The sequence below is a fragment of the Phocoena phocoena genome, chromosome 1 (assembly GCF_963924675.1).
Source record: "Phocoena phocoena chromosome 1, mPhoPho1.1, whole genome shotgun sequence".
Classification (NCBI taxonomy): domain Eukaryota; kingdom Metazoa; phylum Chordata; class Mammalia; order Artiodactyla; family Phocoenidae; genus Phocoena; species Phocoena phocoena.
Genome location: NC_089219.1, coordinates 44390105 through 44415956, shown reverse-complemented (window position 1 = coordinate 44415956; position 25852 = coordinate 44390105). Strand labels below are relative to the sequence as shown.

Here is a 25852-nt window from a genome sequence, read left to right as displayed (position 1 = left end):
AAGGAACAAAAGCCAGCTTTTGTGAAGTCCAGAGGAGGAAGGCACCTGGACGCAGAGAGGATGGAGGTAACTCTGTGCCTTCCGCAAGGGACAGACGGATGGGCAGACAGTCAGACAGCAAGCTGCTCTGGCCATTTCTGGCTGGGCCAAGAGCTCTCGGCGGCATAGGCCAAGGAGGGCTGTTTGCATGTGACTCGTGTATGTAGGTGTGTCCACGGGGCAGGGAACACACGCCCATGAGTGCCAGGGCAGGTCAGACCCTTCATCGAGTCTGCAGGACTCAGGGAGTGATGGCGGTGTTGGGTGTGGGGCGAGAGTGGGACGTTTGGAGGATGATGTGCAGCTGTGTGGTGTGTGCGGGTGTGGTGTCTGCATGTGTCTGGCTGCGGATGAGCTGCAGGAAGGGGTGGGTGTGGGAGATTGGGTCCAGCCTGTGTGCGGAGCGGGGGCCCGGCAGGTGCTGCGCTGGGTGTGTCTGTGAGCGAGGCAGAGTGGGGACTCACAAGGCTCAGGCACGTGCTGCAGAAAGGCTCCAGCGGTCCGTCATCCTGCAGAACACGCGGGAGAGTCAGGGGAGGCCATGGCAGACCCACCAACCACGACCAGCCTGGGACAGGTAGATTAGAGCTGGGGGCTCTGGGAGGGTCAGGCAACTGCAGACCCGAGGGGGAGGTGCCAGGGGGTCCAGAGCCAGCGGGTCACCCACTAGGAGGTGCTCCTGGGGGGCCTGGTGTGGACTGGAGGGACTTCGGATCTCTCTGGCCTTTCCCAGGGCCTCTCCTAGGGTCCCACTCAGCACACCTGACCGCGGCCAATGTCCTCTAGAGGGGGCAGATCTCCTCCACCCCGGGACCCAGGGTACCCCTCGTGAGGGCCACAGCATCCTCACTGAATGGCCAGTCACCCCAGTCGCTGACCCCTGGCTCTGCCTGAGGACAATGCGTGGAGAGAAGGGGCTCCAGCTTCATGGCCCAGGGCCCCAGGAGTCAAGTAAGATGACTGCCGAGCACTGCCTCTGGGCCTGCCCTCCACGCTTGGATATAGCCAGCCCAGCACACTGCTCTCTCTGTCATCCGCTGGACCCCTTTCCCCACCTCCCTCTGTCATCCACCCACGGTATCCTCAACCCCCCTCAGGCCTCTCTCTGACCCAGGCCCCACTTCAATTCAGCTTCTGAACAGTGGCCCAGTGGCCTCCTCCCATGGCCACACCCTGGCCCCAGGACTCCCAGCTCGGCTCACTCTGATTCTCCCTCCTGACCACACCTCTCCTCCTGGCTACTCGCCACCACTGTGCCCACTCTCCAACAGCCCCCCCAGGAGACCAACCCTTCCTGTCTGCACCCTCTTCCCTTCCCAGCCTGACCCCCAGCCTCCGCGAGGCAGCCATTCTCTTGCCAGTACCCTCAGTTCCCTTGTTCCTTGCCCTCCTGTCCCACACACCTGGCCAAAACCCCCAGCCATGGATGGATCCAACTGGTCATCGTCTCCACACACACCCCCATCTGCTGAGCACCTCCTGCTGCCCAGAGAGGTGTGCATCAGGCAGGTGTGACTTCATGTCCAGCTACCAAGCCACTCGGTCCTCCGTCCTCCCGCCACAGTGAAAGGAGCGCTGACCCTCCTGCCCAAGCCAGTCCTTCCTCCTGTTTCCACAGGGATGGCTACACCCAGCTCTCTTCTCTTATATTTTTAAATCCCCCCTCCAAACTGCCCCTCCCCATCAGCCCTCAAGCCAGCTCTATCCCTTAAAAAAGGCTTAACATGAACAGAGCCCTGCCTGAACTTCACGCCCCCTTTCCCACCACCACCCTCTTCCATCTCTTCACAGTCAAACTTCTTAGAAGTGTCTACACGCCCTGGACCCTCTCCTTTCCAGCCGCTTTCTCCACCCTCTTTGCCCCTGAAGCCGCTCCCCACAAGGTCACGGTGACCTCCTTGTGGATAAATCCGGTGAGTCTGTGGCCATGCTCGGCTCTATCAGTCTGTCAGAAGCACGGCTGATTCCCTCTACTTCCAGAGAAGCCTGTGCATGGAGGCATAATGGGCATGCACACGTATGTGTGTGTGCACGTGTGCACACAAGGGCACGTGTGCCTGGGGAGGCATGTGCGCATGTACTCGCATGCACACACGTGCATGCACTGGTGCACCTGTCCTGCATCTGTGAATGTGCGATGGAGTATATACATGTCTGTGTGTGCACGTGTGGTGTGTGTTTGAGTGTGTGCTTTGCGCTAAACATGTGTGTACATGCTTAGACGTGGGTGTGAGCGTGTGTGCATGTGGGTTGGTGTGCTGTGTGCACGTGCAGGTGTTTGTGTTGCATGCGTGTGTAATCACCCTCTGTCCTGGGCTGCCTGCATTTCTCCTGTCTCGGTGCCCCGGTGCTCTGTCCCAGCTCCTTCCACCCATTCCCCTCCGGCTGGCCATGCTCACTCTCTCTCTCTCTCTTGCTCACTCTCTCTCTCTCTCTCTCTCTCTCTCTCTCTCACCCCCTCAAGGCAAGCTCCACCAGCCTCCTGTGGCTTCAGTGACTGTTTCAAGGCTGACGATGCCTGGACCCCCATCTCCAGCCCAGACCTCACTCCTGAGCCCCAGACCCACAAATCCAGCCCACCCTGGGCAGCCCCTCCAGCGCCCTCCAAACTCATCACTCCCCCCTCCAAACCTGCTCCCCCCAGTACTATCGTCCACCTGGAATTCCAAGCTAGAACTGGTATCTTGTCTTCTCCCTCACCCCATGTCCAGCAGGACTACTTGGGCTCCTCAAGTGTGCACCCCCAGACTCTTTTCAGGCCCAGCTGCTTGTCTGCATCCTTACCGTCCGCCCCCAGCATCTCTGGCTTGGAACCAGCAGTAGCCTCCTCCCGGGGCCCCACATTCATTCCCTGCTCCCACCATCCCAGCCCCTGTGCGGGTCCCATCAGGGATGCATCACCCTGCATGGAGGCCCCCGGCTCCGGCCGGCCTCCCACAGGTGCACTGTCATACCTGACCTCTCACTCAGGGCCTGAGCACACCAAGTGCTCTAACAGATTTGCAAAATGAATCATGAAGCAGGGGACAGAGGGTGAGGAAAGGACAGAAAGACCTAGACTGGGGTCAGGGCCAGGAATCTGGTGAAGCAGGTTAGCGCACCCCGCACGGACCACCTACCTATGTCAGGTGTGGTTACCCTGTCACTACCACCTTTCCTCGTCCTCCTCCTGCTCTTCCTCTTCCAACCGGCCCCGGTCCTTGGAAACATCACCATACTCATGGTTGCCTTCTATGTCCAAGACCTGCAGGTGCTTCAGCCTCCGGAAGGCACTTTCCACCACAGAGCCCACGGCCAGCTTGTTAAACCTGTGCAGGCCACCCACGTGGGGTCAGCGCCGGGGCCTGACCGTGCCCACACCGACCCAGCCCAGAAGTGGAGCGCAGGGGACGGGCCCTCCGGGAAGACGCGCGGCAAACACAAAAGGAGGCGGCTCAGGAGCGCAGGGGACACGGGGAGCTCAAGCTCTTCAGTGTGGCTGCTGCTGGGGGGTAGGGGTGACCCAGTGCAGTGGAGGGAAGGCCTCCCGCATATGTGCTCTCACTATGACTTGGGGGGGCAGACACAGACACCTCCTCCCTGCCTGCCCTTTGGCATTAACCTCGAGGCCTGAGGCTCCTGCACTGCCAGCCTGGAGTCGCCTTGGTGCCAGGTGTGGAGGGGCACACAGACAAGGCCAGGGCCAAGCTGGGCCAGGGACACACTTAGGTTTGGGAGGGGGAGGCCGGGCTCTGATCTCAGGCCCCCTCAACTCTCTGCACCTCGGTCTCCTGCAGGAGCCGAGAGGCACAGGTCACACCACCCCGACGTCACCCAGCCTGGCCTTCTGGGTCACAAAGCCCCCCGGCAGTGCACATACTGCCTTACTCTGATCTGTCTCCTCTCTGACTTGGGGGATGGGGATGGTGGGAAGAACCACCCTGGCTCTGCTGTATGGAAGCTCCTTGCGTAGCTGGGTCCCCTGAATCATCTGAAACCCCCAGAACCCAGTGAGGACCTGAACATCTGCTGTCCTGGATCTGAGGCCCAGGCCCAGCCTGGCCAGCTGTGGACACAGTGGTCACCTGTGCTCTCTGGGCTTCAGCCTTCCCAGCTGTAAACTGGGAAGATGCTTTCTGTGGTCCCCTCCTGCCACAGGAACATCAATAACACCCACATGCTCTGCTTTTTAAATCTTCCAAAGCCCTCTCACAAACCCATGAACCTCACCAGGCCTGGCCAGGACTGTCCCCACCCTTGAGCGCCGAGGAAATAGGGGCTCAGTGGGGTTCTGTGATGTACCCAGGGTCACACAGCTGGTCAGCAGGAAAGCTAGGCTTCAAATACTGACCTCTACCTGCAAGTGGTTCCCATGTGACCTGACTACCCTGCTGGAGCCGGGCCAGTCCCCAGAGGGGCGAGTGCAGGGCCCAGAGGACCTCCTACCTGAGAAAGATCCCCTTGAGGTTGGGTGTGGAGTCAAAGGCATTGGCGGGTACAGTACTAATCCTGTTGTTCTGCAGGTACAGGTACTCGAGCGACTCGGGGAGCCTCTCGGGGATATCCGTGAGCTGATTCCCGGCGATGTCGAGCAGCTGCAGGGGTGACCAGGGGAGCCAAAGCACTGAACAGCATGCCAAGCTCCCACCAACCCCAGAGCCTATCTAAATCTCATAACCCTGTGAGGTGGGGTCTATAATTATCCCCATTTCCAGATGGGGAAACAGAGGCTTAGAGAGGTTCAAAGATCTATCCCAGGCCATATAGCCTGTACGGGCCAGAGGCCGGTGCACCTGACTCCGAACCCTTGTTCTAATTGATGTACATCCTACTCCACTCCTTCTGCCTTCCCACCGGAATTCACAGCCAAGATGTCTAGGTGTCAAAGTCCTCCCTCCTTAACACACCTGTCACCACCATCAGACTAAAGAGCCCAGAAGGGCAAGGGCTAGGGGTCCTCCAGTCTTTAAATCTCACCTCAGTGGTGTCAGATGAGGGTGGAGATGGGGCTGCTCATTCGTGGATCTCAGGGCCATGTGGACAGGGGCCAGGGGCAAGGGTTCAAAGCCCACAGTGACTCTGGCATGGCAGCCAGGCCCCAGGCTGGTCAGTCTCAGAGTCACCACAGGCCTAGAGTCCAGGAAGCAGGTGGCCAGGAAAATGGGGTAGTTTTCCCAGGGAGAAGGACACACCTGCAGCAGGCAGGAGACCCGGACGTGCCCGGGCCCGACTCACTGCCTGCCCCTTGGGCTGTCAGCACCCTTGCCCCGACACACACCTGTGCAGCCACAGGTGGGCTTCCACCATCTCTAAGCTCCCTCCTCACCCTGACGGGCTGGGGCTCAGGGCCAGGGGGGAGCACTCGCTTCAGTCACCTGAGGGAGCCTCCCTGTCACCTCCCCTACCCAGCAGGGCTCCCTGCTCCCCACTGGGTTCCTTCCACATGGTTCCAGCACTTCCTCATTCATTCCAAACATCCTCAGTGCCCGCCCATGGGCACTGGGGGCATGGAATCCACTGAGACGCTGCCTCCGTGCTCAGGAAGCCAGGCTGGCAGGGGAGACGGACACAACAATCTGACAATAGCAGCAGTGGAACTGGGCTGTGATGGGGGAGCCTGGGGGAGGGGCCCGATTCAGCCTCGGGTCGAGGGAATAGACGGCAGCCAGCGCAGGTGGGGGCTCTGAAGCAACAAGAGCAGCTGCTTGTAGAAAGATCCAACAGTGAGAGGAAGAACCCCCTCCACCAGACACCCCATCCCCGACTGGACTCACCCAGGCAGGCATCTAACCTGCCCATCACCAGAGGCTTCCTGGAGGAGGTGACACTTTAGCTGAGTCCTAGGTATATTATAAGCTATAGGAGGGTAGTGACCCTGGGTCTGTTTTATTTCCCTCTGGGTCCTCAGTTCTAGAGCTGTGTCTGCACATGGTGAGGCTCGGTACAGGCTTGTGGAATGAATGAATGAGTAGGTGCCACCAGGGTGGAGAAGGTGCTTCCAGCAGAGGGGACAGTATGAACAAAGCCCAATGCACCTGGGAAACTGAGATGCTAGGCTGGGAGCAGGGGCAGACTAGGCCTTTAAGGCTGTGGCAAGGGTGCTGGTTTGGGTTCTAAAGGCAGCGGGGAGACACAGAAGGGTCCTGGGTGGAAGTGTAAGGTGAGCATGTTTTTTTCAAGATACACTCTGACTGCATGTGGAATCTAGGAGTGGAGCGCTCCTAGGAAGCTGGGGTCAGGAAAGAAATGGGGAAGGCTTGACTTAGTGGTATGAGCAGTAGGGATGGAGAGGAGTGGAGAGATGGGGAGACGTGACGGTAGAGTTGGCAGGGTTTAGTGACAATGGGTGTTGGAGGGCAGACAGCGTGCAAAGGGGGTGTCAGGGCAGCATCCACGTTTCCCGTGGACACCTGGGTGGATGTTGCCCCCTTCAGCGAGTTAGAAAATGCAGCGGAAGGAGCAGGTGTGGAAGAGAGGATAATGGGGTTTGGGCCCCTTAAGAATACCCAAGAGAGACCGGCACAGGTGGTTGGATCCTGGTGTCTGGCACTCGGCCCGGCTGTCTGGGTTGGGAGAGACCCCAGCTGCTCCTGCAGGGCCAGCTGCCAACCCCCAACTCCACCCTCAGGGCTCTGCCCCACCTCCCAGCCTCCCACTCTCGGGGCCTCTCCCCTGTACTCCCCTCAGACATCCCCACCCTGACAGCTCCCCACACAAGCATGTACTATGCACCTATCACAACGAGGGCCCTGGTCCAGCAGGAAACACAACAGACTAAAATGCCCGCCCCGTGTTCTAGCAGGAAGAGCAGACAACAAACAAGCAAACAGATGATCTGTTGTCGGAAGGGATGAGGGTTATGAAGAAAAAGCAGAGGAAGGTGGCAGGCTGTGAAGGAAGACCTCCCAAGGAGCTGATATCTGAGCAGAGCCCTGAGGAAAAGGGAAGAGAAGGCCTGAGGACATCTGGGAGGGAGGGGCCTGGTAAGGCAGCAGAGCCTCCCCGGTTTCTCTAATCAAGTTCCCTTTCGGCCCCTCACTGGGTCGGCAGGTTTCACTTGTAACCAAGGAGGCTCAGTTCACATGGCCAGATAGCCCTCCTGTCTCAGACTCTGGCCACGAGAGCCACACTCACTGACCAGTCCCAGAAGCCTCAAGTACACCCCCCCAGACTCTGCAGAATGGTGAGGTCAGCACCCCTCACGGGCCTGCCGTCCTCCCCTGCCCCAAGCCCAGCCTTCTCCAGGCACCTATCCTTTGCCCACAGGGAGGTGAGCTCCACTCTCCCATGCCACCTGAACTGTCCCTGCCCCCCAGTCCTCCTGAATAATGTCCAGTGCCCCCCGCACCTGCAGCCATGACCTCCCCTTATCCCCACAGGGCTCCTCAAGCTTGTCCCTGCAGGTGGTGAGCTCTGCCTAGCCATGTCCGCTGAGCTCTGCCCTGCGCTCCCGTACCGCGAGCCCGCCATACCCTGGGTATGGCCCAGACCCCCTACCCTAAGGCCCAGACTGCCCAGCGGGTACCTTCCTCACGGCCCAGCCCTCCCGCCCACCCCTCACCCGGGCCCAGCAGATGGGTGGGCTCAGAGCAGCCGGACCAGTAGCCCCCCACATGGGCACGGCCCTGCCCCCGCCTCGCCCCGCCCCCTCACCTGCAGACCAGCGAGGTCGGCCCAGGCACGGGGGGCCAGGGCCCGGCTGCGCAGCCGGTTGCCCGTGAGGTAGAGCTCCCGCAGCTGGGCCATGCCGGCCAGCGCCCCGCGCGCCAGGGCGGCCAGCTCATTGCGCTTGATCTTCAGCACGTGCACGTTGCGCGGCAGCCCGGGCGGCAGCGTGCGCAGCCGGTTGCCTGACAGGTCCAGGGAGCGCAGCAGGCGCAGCTTGCGGAAGGCATCGCGGTGCACCTGCGGGCTGGTGATGCGGTTGTAGCTGAGGTTGAGCTCCTCCAGGAAGTAGGTGGCGGCAAAGTCGTCGCGGCCGATGCCGGTGATCTGGTTGTGCAGGATCATGAGGGTGCGCACGCGGCGGGGCAGGCCGCCGGGCACGCGCTCCAGCGCGTTGTTGTACAGGTGCACCGTGTGCAGCCGTTTGAGGCCCTGGAAGGCCCGCGGGTGGATGCCCTGTGCGCGCAGCTGGTTGCTGTGCAGCAGCAGGTACTCGAGGCTGCGGATGGGGGTCAGCACGTCTGCGTCCACGCTCCGGATGGCGTTCTTCTCCAGGTGCAGCAGCACCAGGCTGCGCGGCAGCCCTGCCGGGACCCGCGACAGGTTGTTGCTGGACAGATCCAGGTACTCCAGGCTGGAGAGCTTCCTGGAGGGAGGCGGGGGATCAGGCCAGGGGGCAGGAGCCCACACGGCACTTGTTTCCAACATTATTCCCAAGGGAGGTGGCGGGGGACCTGCCTCTAACCCATCCCAGCTCCGCCGCTAGCTGACTGGGGGACCTCAATCGTCCCCGAGGCTCTCACTGGTTTGATTCCATGATATATTGGCATAGGAAGGATCCAGCATGGTTTCTGACACAGAAGAGTTTATTTGAAAACTAATGGTTTTACTAATGCCTTTTGTCCTTTTAGGCTACCCGGGCCGTAAAAACTGAAAATAGATTTGCCTTCAACAAGAATGTCTGAGTTTCTATTTTGTACGAAGGAGACAGCCTCTGCAAACACTTCCTTGCCTTACTAGAATTTTGGCAGGCCTTACCTACCATTACTCTTGGGGACAGAAATGTCAGTAAAGGCAAAAGTCTCCAAGTTCCTTCTCTGTGGAAACTGGCCAGGGGCAGGTGGGCAAGGGCCCGGCCATGTGAGCCCTGGGAAGCGCTTCCTGGGTGCCGAGCTCACGCTGAGGGCCCAGGTAGGGGCTCACCAGAAGGTCTCGTTGTCCAGGCCCTCATCAGTCAGGTGGTTGTTCTGCAGGTACAGCTCACGCAGGTTGCTCAGCTCACTGAAGGCCCCTGGTGGGATCTTCTCCAGCCTGTTGTTCTGAGAGGTGGGACGGTAGGGAGGGGAGCATGAGGGACGGCCAAGGGGCAAGGGCAGAGCCTTGGGATGAGGTGTGGAGCGGGGTCTGGCGGAGCCACGGGGAGGGGCCCAGGCCTAAAGCACTCCATGTGGGGCTGACAGCCAGGTGCCCGGGCTTCTGCTTGATTCTGCTCTGCAGACGCTGTGCCCGCCGGCACGCGCTCAAGGCCCCACGGCCTTACCGCTGTGCCCATGTGGGACTGGGCTTCTCCCCTGCTGTGGGTCCCTGCTCTGGCAGTGCTCCTCCCTGCCCTCTCCCTCCCACCTTGAGGTGCAGCTTGTAGAGGGCAGGTGGCAGGTGCTTGGGCACGTGACGCAGGAAGTTGCTGGACAGGATGAGGATCTCCACGTTGCTAGAGCCATTGAACATGTTGTCCGGCAGCCCGGCGTCCGCCAGCTTGTTGTTGTGCAGGTACACAGACCTAGGGCGTGAGGCACAGGTGCTCACCCACCCAGGCCTCCCAGCCCCGGCACCGTCTCACCTGGTGAGGCTCCAGACCTTGCTCAGTTTGGGCCTGGGGCCCAGGGCACCCTCCTCCCATCTCAAGAACCCCAGACCCTGCCAAATCCAGTCCCCCCTACATAGCCGAGGGGACCAAGGACCCACCCCACAAGTTAGTGGAAGAAACAGGATTTCCTGACCCCAAGTTCCTGCTCCTCTTTATCCTTCAAGGCTCTCAGTTGTTCCCCTAGTGTTGCAACCCTGGAGTCCCTGCCTGTCGGCTTTACACAGCTGTCTCTGTGGACTTCCTGAGAACGGTCCTATCCTTATCACCTCTTTGTCCCTTGTGCCCAGCACAGGATCCTGGCTCAGAGGAGGTGACCCCTCAGCAAATATACAATGAGTGCCTCCAGGTGACAAGACTGTTCTAGATCCTAAAGACATAGCAGTGGACAGAACCGACAAGCCCCTGCCCTCATGGAGCCACCATACTACAAGGAGAGAAGATAAGGAACAAGAGAAATCCACAGGCAATATAGTGCATTCTTGCTGCGTGGCCTCTTTTGGGCCTCAGCCTTTTCATCTGTGGGAAGGGGCCATGCACAGCAACTCTGGCTCCTCCAGGGAATGGAGAGAATCGAGGTGACAGATTCAGGGACAGAGTGGCACCGGAGGTTGTCAGCACCTTCCCTCCCCAACACCACCCTGCACTGCTCACACACCTGTGCTGGGGGGCCTCACTCCTCCCAAAGCAGCTCTCAGCGAGGGATGGCTCTGCCTGTTGAAAGATGCTCCCTTCCCCCGGGGGCTGGGGAAGGAGGGAAACACCCTCACTTGGCTCCCTGCAATTCCCCAGATATCACCCTCTGTCCTCGCCTCCTGTACTGATTCCTCCTCATCTTTTAGGGGTCAGTCTTCCAGATCCTGTGCCCTTGCAGCCCAGGGCGTCTGTCACCACAGCCCTGAGCATGGGGCATCATGCCTGCTCTGCACAGCATGCCCCTCCTCCAGGGCCTGTCTGGGCCCCTGGGCCCCGCTCAGGGCTGGCAGCCTCTGCCTCAGCTCCTCCCTTTTCTCCAGCCTAAGCCCAGGGCCCCCCTCTGACCTCTGACCTCAAGTTTGGCTTCTGGCCAAAGGTGAGCCCGTAGATCTTGGTGAGATAGTTGGCAGCAAAGTCCACACTGATCAGGGCATTTGGCAGGAACCGGGGTGCCAAGGTCAGCTGGAAAGGGAAGAGTTGGGTACAGGGACCAGTGGCAGGTCAGAGGCTTCCGCTGAGTTACACTACCAGCTGCTCATCTGAGCCCCTTCAATTCGTCTCCTCCCTGCAACCAGAGCCATCTTCCTAAAATCCCCAGTAACACAAAATCAGTTCCCCATAGTCCTGAGCTTGGCACTCAAAGCTCTCCAGCCTGTCCCCTGCTCTGCCTCTTCTCCTGGTCTCTCCCCTCATTGCCCCCCGACACTGGCCCTCTGTGCAGCCACAGTGAGCACCCACACTTCCCCAGACCCAGATCATAGTGTCTACCCTTCATTCATTCAATAGTAGTCCCTGAGTCTGCAATATTCCAGGCACAGTTCCAGGCACTGGACATGTCCTAGGGAACAAGATACAGAGATACCTGCTTCCACCTCCACTACCAAAGCTTACATCCTAGTAAATGAACAGGAATAAAAGTATCTGAGAGTGATCACGGCTCTGCAGGGAATTCAAACAGACTGATGACAGAGAACGACTGGGTTGGTCGCTTGGAGAACAGGTAACACTTAAGGCATGACAGCACCCTAAACGCTGTCTGCGGGGAGAGCCCCCACACAGCAGGGGCAGCGAGCAGAGGCCTTGTGTGCGGGGTCTGCCAGGCCTGGGGGTGAAGCGGAGTGTGGCGGGGCCAGTGGGGAGATAAGAGAGGCAGGCGGGCCCAGAGCACACAGATCTGCGGGCCTCGGGGAGACGTGTGGGTTTCTTCCTGGGCCAAGGGTGAAGCCACAGGAGGGTTTTAAGTGGGGAGGGGAGACGGAGAAGTAGAAGTGAGGCACGATTTTGTAAAGCCCCTCTGGCTGCTCAGAGGAGAAGGGGCAGCAAACGAGGAGGCAGGGGCTCCACGTCTGTGTCCCGCTGCGGGATGGCGGTCCTGGGCTGGTGGGTGGGGGGAGCTGAGGGCCTGCAGTGGGACCACACGTGCGTGAGCGAAGCACTCCTGGATTTGTGGCTCTGACCAGTGGTGTTGCAGGTAGTTGGAGATGCCCTTTCCAGAGGTGGGGAGACAACGGGAGGACTGGGGTTTGGGGGCTGTGGCAGGAAGCACCAGTTCTACTTCTATTAAACATCTGGGGGAGATGCTGAGGAGGCAGGTGGACCTTTGAGTCTCAAGTGGGAGTAGGGGAAAGGCTGGAGACTGCCTCTGGACGTGGCCATGATGTAGATGGGTGTTACAGACCAGGGAGGAGAGACAGTCTCCTTGAGTGTTCAGAGAGAGGGGGCCAGGACAGAGCCCTGGGGCAGGCCAAATATCTTGAGGTTGAGTGCCTTTATGTCTTCATTCATGCTGTCCCTTCTACTGTGATGCCCTCCCCCTTGAGGCCTCTGGCTGAAATCCTATTACCCTTCATGGCCCTTCAAATGCCATCTCCTCCAGGAAGCCCTCCAGCGCTCCCTCCCCATGGGGATGAGCTCTCACCCCTCTATGCCGATGTAGGTCTCAGCCTCTGCCATCATCTGACCGCTCTGAAGCCCTGGGTCTGGGCCATGTCTGAGCAGCAACGGGAACCCAGCAGCCAGCCCAGAAGAGGCCCTGGTGAAAGTTCCCTGAGCTTAGCCCCCGACACCCTGCCCTGCTGCAGGCCCCTCACCTTGTTATTGGCCAGGTACAGGTAATTGAGGTTGATCAGATGCTCAAATGCCTCCTCCGGGAGCCCTTCAAAGGACAGGCATCGGTCAGAGCCCTGGATGAAGGAGATGCTACAGGGGAGCACGTGAGCACTGACCACCCCCGCACGCACCCCACTTGCCAGGACAGGGAGGTACTCCCTGGGGCAGGTGTGGCTCTGACCCCTTCCCAGCCCCTCCCAACAGGCCTGCCCAGCCCCTTTTCCTTCCCCTGGCTTTCAGGGACCCTGAGACACTTCCCATCTGCTGAGAAGAGCAGATGGGAAGTGTCCACTGAGAAATGACTGATCCTTCACCTACTCAGGGCAGCCTGGGTGGGAATGGGCCCCTGTAAGGTCAGGACACAGGGCAGAGGACATGCCAGGAAGGAGTGCTTCCCTGGGGGCAGCCCCAGAAGCGTCCTCTTCATACCCAGCCCCACAGCAGGGCAGGGCAGGGCTGTGGCCTCTGAGCTTCCACCCCACCTGGCCCTCCCCTGCCCCATCTGGCAGATGCAGTGTCAGAACTGGGCTGTCACTGGGAGCCCGGCCAGGCTGGCCCTTCTCCAGTCCTGAAGTCGGCCTCTGACACTCGGTTCTGGGCTCCCAGACCCTCAGATGCTGGGACTCACCCAAGTATCGAACTAGAGGGAACAGTTACATAAACTGTGCAGCATCCCTCCACAGAATACCCTCTGTAAAGTAATAGCCACGGAGAGTTTTTAGCAACATGAAATTTGTGGCTGAGCTAATTGCTAAATGAAACAAAGCAGTTCTAATAGTCATAATATCCATACTATCAGACCAGCTATGAATTTAAAAACACAAAGAAAAAGGACTGGACTGAATTCTGGTCATGGTTGTACAACATATAAACTTACTAAAACTCATCAAATTGTACATTTAATTCAGGTAAACCTTATGGTATATAAATTATGCTTTTTCTTAAAATGGAAAGAAATATACCAACATGTCAATAGTGACTAAACTCCAAGTGGCAGAATTATGAGTGGGTTTTTTCTATTCCATTTTATTTTCTATATTTCCAAATTTTCTACTATAATCAGAAACTATTTTCATCATCAGAAAAATAACTTTTTAAAATTTGAGGACTCTACACTCTTTGATTCTAAAGGCCTTCTGTGAACTGAAGAGTCTGTGACTCTTCAGGCCCTGGAGTCTGAGTTGCTCTGAAGCCTCTCCCCGGATCGGACTCCCGGGTCTCAGAAACACCCAGTGGCAGCTGTTAGGCAACCAACCACAGGGAGCCCCTGCCATGGGGACCCAATGCCGGCCCAGCCTAGGCCTGCTCTTTCGCATATGCCAGGGTCTGCAGGGCGGGGCTCTCCCCATGGACCCCTAGTTCCCTGCCTGGGGTCCTGGTGCCCAGCTCTGGGTGAACCCTCACCTCGGGAAGTCAGGCGGTTGTTCTGGAGGTTCAGGGTCTCCAGACGATTCAGCCGGGAGAGCTCCCTGGGGTAGATCTTCTCCAGCTGGTTGTTCTGGGGAGTAGGGGGATGGGGGTGGTGAGGAGGCAGCATGAGGGGGTGCTGCCCCATTAGAGGCCTGCACCCACCCTCAGCCAGAGTCCCAGGAGCCAGTCCCTGTGTTGGGCGCTTCCCTTGGGATTCTGCCCCATGGTGGTGGACAAACCCTGGGGACTGGCTCTGAAGCAGGCCCAGATGTGGGCATTGCAGGCTCAGCAGTAACAACAGAGGTGTGGGTCCCCCTTCTAGGAGTCCTGCGCACACGCACACGGGCATCCACAGGCAGTTCAAACTTGGAGCAGGTCTGCACACCTGCTCCCTGCATGCTCCCACTTAGTGACAGGTGTCCCAGCCCATTCTCCCCTCCCCCAAGCCAGAAACCACTTTTAGTTCCCTTTCTACGCCCTGTAGACCCTACTTCCCTTGAGATGCTTTAAAACCTGGGTCAGGTACCACCTCCTCCAGAAGCCTTCCTGGGTTGGATCAGGGGGCTGGATTAGGAGCTGCCCTGGCCTCACAGCACTAGTCCTTCTATCTCTATTTGTTATCTTTACCTGTTTAGGTCTCTGCCTCCCTCACAGACTGTGAGAGCCTCAAGGGCAGAGCATGTCCGAGACCTCCCTACATGCCCAGCACCCCACATAGGAGCAGAAGCATACAGTAGGTACACAGGAGCTATTCGATGAATGAAGCAACAAGACGTGCTGCCCTCAGCTCGTCCCTTTCCCTCACAGGCTACCCCAGTCTTGGGCTCCCACCACTGGCCAGCCCAGAACCCCCAGGGCTACGTGACCGTGGGCCGGTCACTTTCCTTCACTGGGCCTGGTCTCCTCTGGAAATGGGTGCGACAGACCCTCCCTCTCCCCCGGGGCTGCTGGGCTGCACGAGGGTGCCATGGGTGCACCAGCGCTCCCAGAGTCCCCGTCTGGAATGCCGTGTCCCCTTCCTGAGGTTCTAAAATCTAGCCTGTGCCCCAGCTGGGGAGAGCACTCTGTACCCTGAGCCCCCAGGGCGCCCCAGGGGGGTCTGCTTCGCTCTCACTTTCCTGGCCTGTAATGGAGTCTGAGGTGCCATGTCTGTCCAGAGGGTCAGCTGCCGGGCAGGTCTGTGTCTGTTCTCAGGGCCTGACTCTGCTGACAGGGCCTCAGCCCAGACTCCTCCCGTGGGACAAAGCAGGTCATGAGGTCACTGTGCTCTGTGCTTGGGACGCGGGCCGGGGGATAGGGGGGCACGGCCCGTGGTGAAGCCAGCCTCCTCGAGTCTGACCTGCCCTGCGTCGGGGGGATGGGGAGCCCCGGGCAAGAGCCGGGGCTGCGGCGCGGGTGGTTCTGGGGCGGGGGTCACCGTGTGGGGGGCGGGCCCTGGTGACCGCTGGCGCGGCGCCGGCCTCACCTGCAGGGACAGGTGGTTGGTGTGCTCAGGCAGGTCCCCCGGGAACTCGCGCAGGTCGATGCCGCCGCAGTCCACGACCCCCTCCTGGGAGCAGGCACAGTCTCGGGGGCAGTCGATGGTGGGCGGGCCGCGCCCCGGCTCCTCAGGGCTCAGGACCAGCACCGGCTCCTCCTCCACGAATTCATTCTCTTCAGGGCTCAGGCTGTGGGCTCCACTTCGGCCAAACACAGGGGCCCTCACGGCGAGCCCCGGTCCCAGCTGCAGCTGCAGCGGCAACAGCAGCAGGAGCAGCAGCGCCCCGCTCCGGGCCATGGTGCCTGCGGGAGGGGACCAGCGCCCACGGAAGTCCTAATGGGGCCCTCCAGGCCACAAGGCAGAGCCCACTCTGGACCCTGTCCTCAGCATGCATCGGACCTGCTGGCTGCCGCCCTCCCCTCCCACCCACCCCCTCAGGGCTGCCCTCTGGAGGGGTCGGGGTGAGGTGAAGCCCTGTCCTTAGGCAGGTCTGCAAAGCCTCCCACAACCCTCACCGGGCCTGGCCTCAAGGAATCTGTACCCCCATTTCACAGAAAGGAAAGCTGAGGCCCAGGAAGAACTGTGACTTGCAGGGCTTGGCCTGGACTTTGCTGAGCTCTCGCTGCCCTGGCACAGACAGTGCTGAGGCCCTGTCCCTCCTCCAGCAGCCACAGGCCATGGTGGGCCAGCACCAGCAGGGTGTGTCCCAGCTCCTCAGCTTGCCATTCTAGGACCTTCAGGACATGGCCCTGCCTCTCTTCCAATTCCCCCCCTCACCTGCCCCGCTTACACAGGTCTGTTTAGTAATAGTAGCTCCTCCCTCTAGGCCTTTGCATGTGCGTTCCTTCTGCCTAGAAAACCCTCCCCCTCTCCTGTGCAATCAGCAACTTCTCCAAGAACCAACTCCAGCGTTAGATCCCCTGAGATAACTCTGAGATGTCCCAGGGCTCTGCATCACTTTGTTGCCCCAGGGCTTTGCATGAGTTCCGTTGGGTTTTGAATATGTGATGTTGTCTTTCTCCCACACAGGGCTGTGAGCCACTCTCTGTCTCTGTGTGCCAGGCACGGAGTAGTCATTAGTGAATGGAGCTGCTGCTGCCCCCAGAGCCCCCCAAGTCCTGTTCCTGCTTACACCCTCAGCTGCCCTCACCAAGGCCAGTTTTGCTCATGTGACCACTGCCACCTGCAAGAGACCACTCCCCAGCATGTTCCCTTGGGACAGCAGGGAGAGGGGGTATAGGGATGGCCTCAGGTCATTGAGGAAGATGCTGGGGTTTCATCCTCCAGGCAGCCATGGCTGTGGCTTGACTCTGGGCTGGTCCCTGGAGCTCTCTTTACAGGGACTCACTTAGAAAACATGTCTGGGGTGTGGTAAGTTGTAACAGGTGGTAACACTGACTCTGGAGTCATACACACCCCAGTTCACGTCCCCCTTTATCACTTAGTGGCTCTGACCTTGCTGAGCCTCAGTTTCCTCATCTTACAATGCAGATAATATATCTAACCTCAGAGCTCCAGGGAGGAGTCAGCAAGATAGCAGATGCAAAGCACCTAGCACCCATTAGGTGATGAGGCGCTGCTATCACAGCTGCAGTGATTATGAACGCAGGTACAAGACAAGCGTCCAGGCCTGGGGGCACCTGCCGCAGTCTGAGCCTCTCTCCCCACCATTAGAGCAGGGATCACAACCCAGAGTGGTTAGAAGGGTCTGACGAGATGCTGGGCCTGGGAGGGTTGGGCACCCTGGGAGCTTGGTGATGATACTGATGTCTGGTTAAGAAAGCAGGCTCTGAGGCCAGAGAGCCGGGGCTTCGAGCTCAGCTCTGGCTCTTATCAGCCGTGTGACTTTGGGCAAGTTTTGCCACCCTCTAAACCTCACCTTCCTCACCCGTCCATTGGGTGGCCCCAGAGCTGTCCTACTGGGGATACTGTGAGAGTCAGTGGGATGCACGTACGGCACACAGTAAGTGCTCAATAGATGTTAGCTCTCTGCTAATTAGCTCTACCACTAATATCTGATCCGTGGGCACTGTTCACATCCCAACCACACCACTCTCCACTTCAGAACCCCCTGCTTCTTCCCTTTCCCATGTAGCTCCTGATTGTGCTTTTCTGGTCCAGTCCCAGGCCCACCTCCTCCCAGATGTGGCCCTCCTCCTCCTAGCCTCCTGTGAATTCCTGCTGCCCTGCGACTGCTGTGGTATTTCAGATACTGCTTTGCCTTACTCGTTGGCTCAGCCAGCTCTCGAAGGTGAGGTCCCATCTGCCCCCAGCCCTGTGCTGGGCATGGAAGATACAGGTAAAGTACACAAGGCCCCTGCCCTTTGTTGTCAGGAGGCAGCAGACCCCAGTACAGTAACCACTGCCCACCAGACTGGGTGAGCCCGGTAAAAGGGGCCCCAAGGTGCACGAGGCCCCAGAAAGAAAGCTGTGAGGAGAGAGAAGAGGGCTGGCAGCCTGGATTGCTTGACCCTACAGGCAGGTCCAGAAGGCCTAAGCAGACTTGGGCCCCAGCCACTGGCCCAGCAGAGCACCAGGGAGCCCAGCACACACAGCTCCCAGGCCCCATCGGCAGCAGTGAGCGATGCATGCTGCAGCCCGGCCCTGCCTGCCCTACTACACCCCTGCTGCTCCGTGCCCTGACCAAATGCGCCATAAATCCTTGGCCAGTCTACAGACCAGCATTCCCAGGGCACGTTATAACCCCCCAGCTAGGTCAACAGCCTTCAGTCCCTGGCGCCACCAGCGTTAGACCAGAGTCTCCCCACCCTGCCTGCCTGCCTGCCTGACCCCACTGCAGATCCAGACTCTGGGAGGCGGAGTACGGGCACAGGCCCAGGCCCCAGATTCAATCAGGGCTGGAGGCCAAGGAGGAGGATCCTCCCCACATACCCTGTACACTCACCTTCAGTTTCATATCTGTAAAGATCTCTAAACTGTATCTGTAAAAATATTTAATTTATATTAACATCATGAACCATATTGAAAATGTTATCCTCACCACCTTATAGATGAGGGGCTGAGGCCCAGTGGGATTGGCCAATGTAACACAGCTGTTAAGTGGCAAGGCTGAGCTCCCAGCCTGAGTCTTAACCACAAAGCCATGAGGCCCTTCCCTGGGCCAAGCACAGCTGGGCACCAAGGACCCAGACAGACGACTCAGGTATGTCTACTATCCTTAAAAAGCTCACACCTGCACTGCTCGATGTGGTGGCCACATGTAGCTACCGAGCACTTGAAATGTGGCTACTCTAAACTGAGAGGTGCTATAAGTATAAAAGGTAGTGTACGTGGATTTCACACACTTAGTACAAAAAACAGTAAAACATCTCATTAATATTAATGACATAAAAGATCTCATTTATTTTTATAGTGATTACATAATATTTTGGATATTTTGAGTTAAATCATTAAAGTTTTGCCTGTTTCATTTTACTTTTTTAACGTGGCTTCTAGAAAATTTTACATTACACACTTGTGGCTTGCATTTGTGGTTCACATTATATTTCTAATGGTCAGCGGTGGTCTAGACATTATGTGTAAATTAAGTATTACAATCCCAGGGTCATCAGAGGTGTGATAGAGGGAATCTAGCGTCCATAGGGACCCAGAGAAGGCCTAGGTGTGGCCGATGCCTAAGTCTGCCCGATGCCAAGAAGACTTCCAAGAAAACGTGATGCTTTATTTAGCCACGAAGGATGAATATTAGGCAAAAGGAAAAGGGCGATATAAGCAAGGGGGTCAGCATGTGCAAAGGCCCTGGGGCAAGAGAGCCCATGTTACCTCTACAAAGCTCACTAGAGTGTCTGGTGTGGTGTGGGGACTGGGAGAGATGCAAGTGGGCCGTGGCTACAGTCCAAGCCAAGAAAGAACTTGAAAGCCAGGTTAGGAAGACTGACCCTTATCTTAGGAGAAATGAGGAGCCATTGAAGAGCTGGAGTGTGGCATAGGCAGGTTTATGGAGGGACCAGTGGGGAGCTCTCAGAGGCTGTGCTGTGGTGCAGGCAACGGATAATAAGCCTGGTCTGGGCAGAGGGAGGTGCTGGGCTGCAGGGATGGAGAGGAGGAAGTGGATTCAAGGGAGAGAGAGGAAGAACAGACAGGGCTTGGAGAGTGGTGGCCCCAGTGCCACGTCCCCCTCCTCCTAGCTTGGCCAGCCACCCTCAGGATGTTGGGATCCTGGGCAACTCCAGCTCCATCACCTAGTTTACTGTGTGACTTTGGCGACATCACTGACCCATCTGAGTCTCAATTTTTTTTGTTTCTCTAAGAATGTGGAGCAAGATAAGCCCCCAAAGCCCCTTCTTTGTGCCTAGCCATGTTGGAGCTGGGTGTGGAAGAACAGAGGAGAGAGCCTTCCTAGTCTCTGGAAGTCCCCAGAGTGAGGAATCCCCCTGGTGAGCAACAGTAAATGCTGGGCAAGAAGGGCAGCTCAGTCTGTGGTGAGTTGTTCCAATCCTGACTGCTGTGTGAGCCTGGACAAGTCACTTCACTGCTCTGAGCCTCTGTTTACTAGTCTAGGCAATGGAGATGAGAGCTCCTCGTGAGGTGTAGATGAAACGACGTGCCCAGCTGATGCTGGCACCCAGCAAGCACAACATACTTGGGGTTACTGTTACTGAGGAAGCACCTGGGACCCGCTGTCACCCACCCACCCACTCACCCCAGGGAACCAAACCTTAAGGTCCTGAACTGCTTAAGTGGGGGATTAAGGCAGGACTAGAAGAAGGAAGGGGAAGGGAGATCCAAATCAGGAGGTAGATCCTCAAACCCCAGCACCACCTTCCTTCTCCACTCAAATTCAGTAAAGATTTGCTGACCACCTGCTCTGTGCTGGGCCCTGAACAGCTGCTTCTTATTGACTATAACAGAAATCCCAAGGCTATGAGCTAGTCTTCCTATTTTGCAGATGAGGAAACTAAAGCACAAAGAGGCTCCCACTGCTGCCCATCTCCAGCAAGCTCCTACTCACACGTTCCTGCCCTGGGAAGCTGCTCCTGCCCCCTTGGCTGGGTTAGGGAGTTCCTTGATGCTCCCACAGCACCCTTCGGGGCTCAGCTGAGCCTTCCCTGACTCCCCAGGCAAGGAGCAGGTGCTCAGGAAATGTTTGCTGAATGAAGGAATGTATTTGTGGAAGGCAGGGTTGGAAAGAGCTACAGCATTATTATCTGGTCTGATTCCCTCAGTTTACTGATTAGTATTTTAAAGGCAAGGCCAGGATTAGAATTTGTGTCTTATGACTCCTGCTCAGAGCCCTGAGCTGGTCTTGAAGACTGAGGAGGAGTTCTCCAGGTGGACAAAGGGGAGGAAAGGCACTCCTCAGGGCAGAAGACAGGGCATGAGCAAAGGCACAGTATGGGGAGGGCAAAGAGGGGGGTATGTTTAAGGAAGGGTAACAGGGAATCGAGGTCCAAGTCTCCAAGGGCATCAGGCACTCTGCTAACGGGTTGAAGATAGGGAGATACCAAGGTTTGTAAGCAGATCATGGTTGGAGCTCTTACGTAGGACTCTACCAGGCCTAAAGGTGCCTCCATTAGTCACCCTTGTCCCAAGATTCGGTTAGAAGGGACAAAGTATGCTCCCACAAGATTTCATGAAAGCATTCATGTGAATCTGACATTTCTTAACTTGCACTCTAGTTTAGAATCGGCTGGGCCCCGGGCCCTAAAAGGGGACATGACCACCCAGGAGCTCCCGTGGTGCCTTATGTAGCTGAGTCGACCACAGCTTCACCTTCCCCAGCCAGCCCTAAGTCGTAGGGCAGACGCTCAGGTTGCGTGACCCTCCGACGTTCCATGATGCCCTGTAAGTGCCTGGTGCGTATCCTTCTGCGCCTCCCGGACCGGATCGGTACGGTCAGTGCCACACGCATGCACGCTTGTGTCTGCTCCTCTCCTGAAGTTCAGGCTGCAGCTGCCTCCCACTCCCAGCCTCGGCCCCAGCCCTGGGGGCCACCAGGAGCTCGCTGAAGCCCCCTCTTCCACCTGACAGCGCATCAGGTATTCTAACGCGACGATCTAATCCTCAGCCCAGGCCAGCCTGGTGGTTCAAGGACCTTCAGGCTGGGGGCTTTGGCCGCTTTCGCCGGGGCGCGCCGGCCTCGCCCCCCACCCCGCGCTCCGCGGCCACCCCCCTGCCCCCTGCTCAGTCCTGCTGTCCCAGCGGGGAGGCAGCCGGATAGACAGACAGATTGATACCAGGCCCCCAGCTGAGAGCTCTGGCTCAGCGATTGCGCGGCGCGGGGCCGGGGAGCCAAGCCAGGAGAAGGTCGGGAGGGGGACGCACGGGCTGTCCGTGCGTCCTGGGGGCAGATCTCTGTCCCCCTATAGGCCTCAGTTTCTCTGTCTGTAAAGAGGTCGAAGGGTGGGCTACCTGGGATGAGCTGACGTGGAAAAACATGGGCATACTCAGTGCCCAGGCTCTAAGTACAGGGGTCCTCGACACTCCCTGGTTCCACCTGCCCCCCACATTCCCTGTTGCCTGCCCGCGTCCTTCCACTCCACCTCCCACCCCATCCGCCCTCAGATTCTTTCCAGATGTGCGCAGCAGGAGGGGCCGGGGCTGGGACCAGCCTCTGGCGGGAGAAAACAGGCCCCTGCGGGGTGGGAATCGCTGGGGGTCGCGCCCCCGAGTGAGAGGTCTCCGGCTGCGCCCTCCGTGTAGGGCTCCGACTGAGGGGGCGAGATGCGCGGCCCCGCCGGGCCAGCTGCTGGAGCCGTCGCACCAGGCGGGAAGTCCGAGACCGCTGCCCAGCTCGGCCCCGGCCCTCGGCCCACCCGGCCGCCCGAGCCCGGTACCTGCTGCGCCCCCGCGCCGCGCCGCGCCCCGCCGGCCGACCGCGCTCTCCCGAGTCTCGGCTGCGCTCCGCTGGCGCGGGCTCCTTCCATTCAAGTCCAGCCGTGCGCTCGGCGACGCAAGTTTTGTTGTGGGTTTTCTCCTCCCCGCCTCTCCCCCGCCCCCCACCCCACCCGCCCCGCGCGCATCTGCTGGACGCCGGCCTCCTCCGGACACAGGCGCAGGGTCCCCGCAGGCGGGGGCATGGGAGGGCCCGCCTCTCCCCGCGTTGGACTGGGCCGAGCCCCACTTCCCGGGGAGGCAGTGCCGCCGCACGAACCCCTCACCCGCTCTCCGCCCTGGCGGGGCCGCCGTACCCCACCCCCCGGGACACCCCCCCCCCCGCCCCGCTCCAGGAGACTGGGAAGGCGGGGTGTCTAGCCCGCAACACTTCCTAGTTCCCAGCCTTCCCAAGTGGAACTGGACCCCCTCTAGGCCCCAGCACCTGAAAGGAGGGCCGAGAGAGGGCCCCTTCCACCAAGTGCCTCTTAGCTCTTCCTTCCTCACGACAGAGGATTCTGCAACCGCTCCAGGCGCGAGTACCTTTCCATTCACTCTCCTACCCGGGGGTCCTGGGCCGTGGCTAACGGGGCCTCCAGCCAAGACCCTGCTGGGCCCCTTCCTGGAAAGTTCCCCCCACGTCCACAGCCTGCTGAACCTTGAAGGACGATAAATTGCGCTGGGAGTAGGGTGCATGCGGATCCCAGTCGCAGGAAGACTAGGGGGGTGAGCCGTGAGCCCTCGCGGCACCGTACTGCTCCCAGGAACTGAAAACGTTTCCAAGTCAAGGAGCATTGACTACTAGCTGAAGCAACACCGTTTGGTGCCGGGGTCTTTGGTGGTAGAACACGGTCAGGCTGGGTTTAGGTGGTACTTGGCACCTCCACGGCCTAACAAGACTCTCCCCCATACCTGCTCTGGCCTGATGGACAGAGCACCCCCAGCTACCTTACCTGGCTGCCCTCCTGCTGAGAGGGAAAAGGATAAGCGATTGAAACTTGGGACTACTCGCTCAACTTAAATTGCCAGGGCCCTGAATGAATGAACAGCTGGTGTAAAGGCTCCAGACCTTTCACTGTTTCTGCTACCGGATCCTGATTGTACCACATGCATTACTCTCTAATCTTCACAACCCTGTAAGAGAAGAACTGCTGTTGCCTCCGTTCACAGGTAAGGAGACAGCCTCAGAAAGGATAAGTGACTGGGTAAAATGGCCAAGTGTGCTCTTCCCCACAGTCCAAGTTCTTTCCATGATGGAGACAGGCACGTAACTTGAGCAGCCAAGTGCCGAGCCTGGATTTGAACCCTGGACTGTCTGTTTCCATTACATCAGTAACTCAAGAACTCAAGAAGGGGAGAGGGAAATATTTTGCCTTCTTTGGCCTCAGATTCCAGCTTAAATTTATGAGTTGGTATGATTCACAGGATTGGACAGGAGCCAACACCGAGATGCATCTCATGTCTTCTCCTCAATTCTCCTTGAGCCTAGATTCAAGTAGAGCTAGAAGAGCACGATTCTACTGGTTTGAATACCCATGAACTAAAGACAACCTTCTTGAAGGACAGTGAGAACCAGCACATACTGAGTGCCTACTAAGTGCCTACTATGTTAAATCCTTGAAGATCTTAATCATCCCAGCCCTGTGGGGAAGGTATTCTCCAGCCACAGGGCACACCACTTCCCCCTGCCGGCCCCACCCCCTCCCCTCAGAGAAATAGGCTCTTCTGTTGGAATGCCAAGCCAGGGCCCACACATGCTCTGTGGCTGCCCAGTGCTGTAGGCACAAGCTAAATTCACCTGGCTGAAGTCTTATATGCAGAAATCACTTTGAGTGTCTCTGGTGGGAAACGGAGACATCCTGGTGCTCTCGAAGCAGATCCTCTAACTTTCACATGGGCTGTCAAGACAGAGCAGAGTTTGAAATTTAGGTTTCCTGAATCTGCTTGTGTTGCTTTGGTGCCTTCATACCATCCCTCAGTTGCAGCTCCTGTCTCATACTACTGTAATGCATGGTGTCAAGTACAGGCTTTCGACTTAGGTTTGGGTTCAAATCCCAGCCCGGTTCAAATGAAGATAAATATTACCTACACCTCACAGAATTTCTAAATTAAATGAGAAGGTGGAAGCACAGGACTCTGCACAGCACCTGGCACACAGTCAGTGCTCAATAAATGGCAGCTGTATTACTACAAAACCATCACCGAGATCTGACTGAACATCCGTGGAACATTATTAAAGCAGAAATGACAAGTGACAAGAATTAAACAGAAACCTTTGCACTGCCCCGGCTAAGTGCCTTCTACTTCAAAACAATACGAAACAAGAAAACTCAAAAGAGGGTAGGAGTAAAGACATATACACGGACGGAAAGAACTAGGAGTGAGGGACAGGAAGGCTCTCAAAGGGGAGGGTCTGATGAGGAAAAATCGGGGATAAGGGACAAGATAAGGGGAGATAAGGTGGTGTTATACTTCATCCTCATAGAAGAAAATAACTCCTCTTACTCAAGACCTCAAGACCTTTCCTTATTAAGTAGCAGAGTCCCAAATACCGAGCTGTGGCAGCAGCTTAATTTTCTGGACATTTAGAAATCAAATTGCATGGTGGTGTTCTGTGTATATGGATTCCATCTGAAGGATCTTGATAAATAAGATCAAAGAACAAGCAGGGCATGGTGAAAAAACCACAGGCTAAGTCAGGTACAGAAAAAGTCTTCTGGGCTCCTATAACATCCCATACAAACTCTTTATTATCGGACTTTTCTTGCTGAATATTATATTTCTCATCTCTTTCCCCCTGGATTATAAACCCTCCAGGGCAAGAACCCCATCTCATGTTCTGTAAGGTCCCTTTCTAGCCCTAAAATACCATCATTGTAGTAGGCAGAATAAACCCCCAAAGATGTCCAAACCCTAATCCCTAGAGCCTGTGAATAGTTACATTATATGACAAAAGAGATTTTGCAGATGTAATTAAGGTTATGGACCTTAAAATAGGGAGATCATCTCGGATGAACCAGGTGGTTCTAACCTAATCACATGAGCTCTTAAAAACAGAGAACGTTCTCTGGCTGGAGGTAGGAGATGAGGCAGAAGGGGAGGTCAGAGAGATCTGAAATGTGAGGACTTGACTAGCTTTAAAGATGCAGGAAATACAGGCAGCCTCTAGAAGCTGAGAACTACCCCTGGCTGCCAGCAAGGATACGGGGACTGCAGTCCCACAGCCGCATGCAACTGAATTCTGCCAACATCCTGAACGAGCATGGAAGCAGACTCTCTCCCAGAACCTCCAGGTAAGAAGTTAAGCCACTAAGTTTGTGGTAATTTGTCACAGTAGCAATAAAAAAAACTAATACAAACACAACTAGAACTGGTTCATTGTACAGCAGCATTCTCCTACACATCCTTTCACTTAATCTTCCCAAGCATGATGGGATTATTGCCCCCTTATTTTAGGAAATTGATGCTCAGGGAGGATAAGTAACTTGCTCAGGTGACCAGCTAATGAGTATGTACTTGAGCCAGGATTCGAACTCAGGCCTTCTGGTTCCAACTCCAGTGAGAGGTGTCTCCTACACTGCAGCTACCATTTGGTGGCTTTCAGATTCTACTACCTCAAGCTAAATAAAAAAACAAACTAAAAAAAAAGAAAAGAACAAACAAACAAAAATTCAGGCTGCTTTTACATTGTGAAAACTTAAAAGCTTCTGAATACTCATTTCTTTCTGTTTCTTCTGAAGGTATCTAGTAAGTCAGGGAACCCGTCAGGGTATAAA

The 25852-nt window shown here is 57.1% G+C and overlaps 1 protein-coding gene across 1 annotated transcript; it reads right to left on the bottom strand.

The window, feature by feature from the left end:
• Positions 1–280: 280 nt before the first annotated feature.
• On the bottom strand, positions 281–22129 carry PODN (podocan). The gene is made up of 14 exons (XM_065883070.1): positions 22027–22129; positions 17296–17301; positions 15228–15575; positions 13757–13850; positions 12334–12398; positions 10596–10705; positions 9307–9463; positions 8887–9002; positions 7672–8329; positions 4465–4613; positions 3192–3347; positions 662–821; positions 504–548; positions 281–394 (listed from the first exon to the last, which is right to left on the bottom strand). Exons 3-14 carry the CDS (start codon positions 15537–15539, stop codon positions 281–283), a joined length of 2136 nt encoding a protein of 711 aa, XP_065739142.1. The 5' UTR covers positions 15540–15575; positions 17296–17301; positions 22027–22129.
• Between the last annotated feature and the right edge of the window lie 3723 nt (positions 22130–25852).

Excerpts from the sequence above, each read along its gene's own strand:
- PODN (XM_065883070.1), bottom strand. The coding sequence starts at position 15,539 with ATGGCCCGGAGCGGGGCGCTGCTGCTCCTGCTGCTGTTGCCGCTGCAG. Across the intron at positions 10,706-12,333 it reads TGTACCTGGCCAATAACAAG|CTGACCTTGGCACCCCGGTT; the intron begins GTGAGGGGCCTG and ends TTCCCTTTCCAG. Across the intron at positions 395-503 it reads GCAGCACGTGCCTGAGCCTT|CTCATCCGCAGCCAGACACA; the intron begins GTGAGTCCCCAC and ends CCCTTCCTGCAG.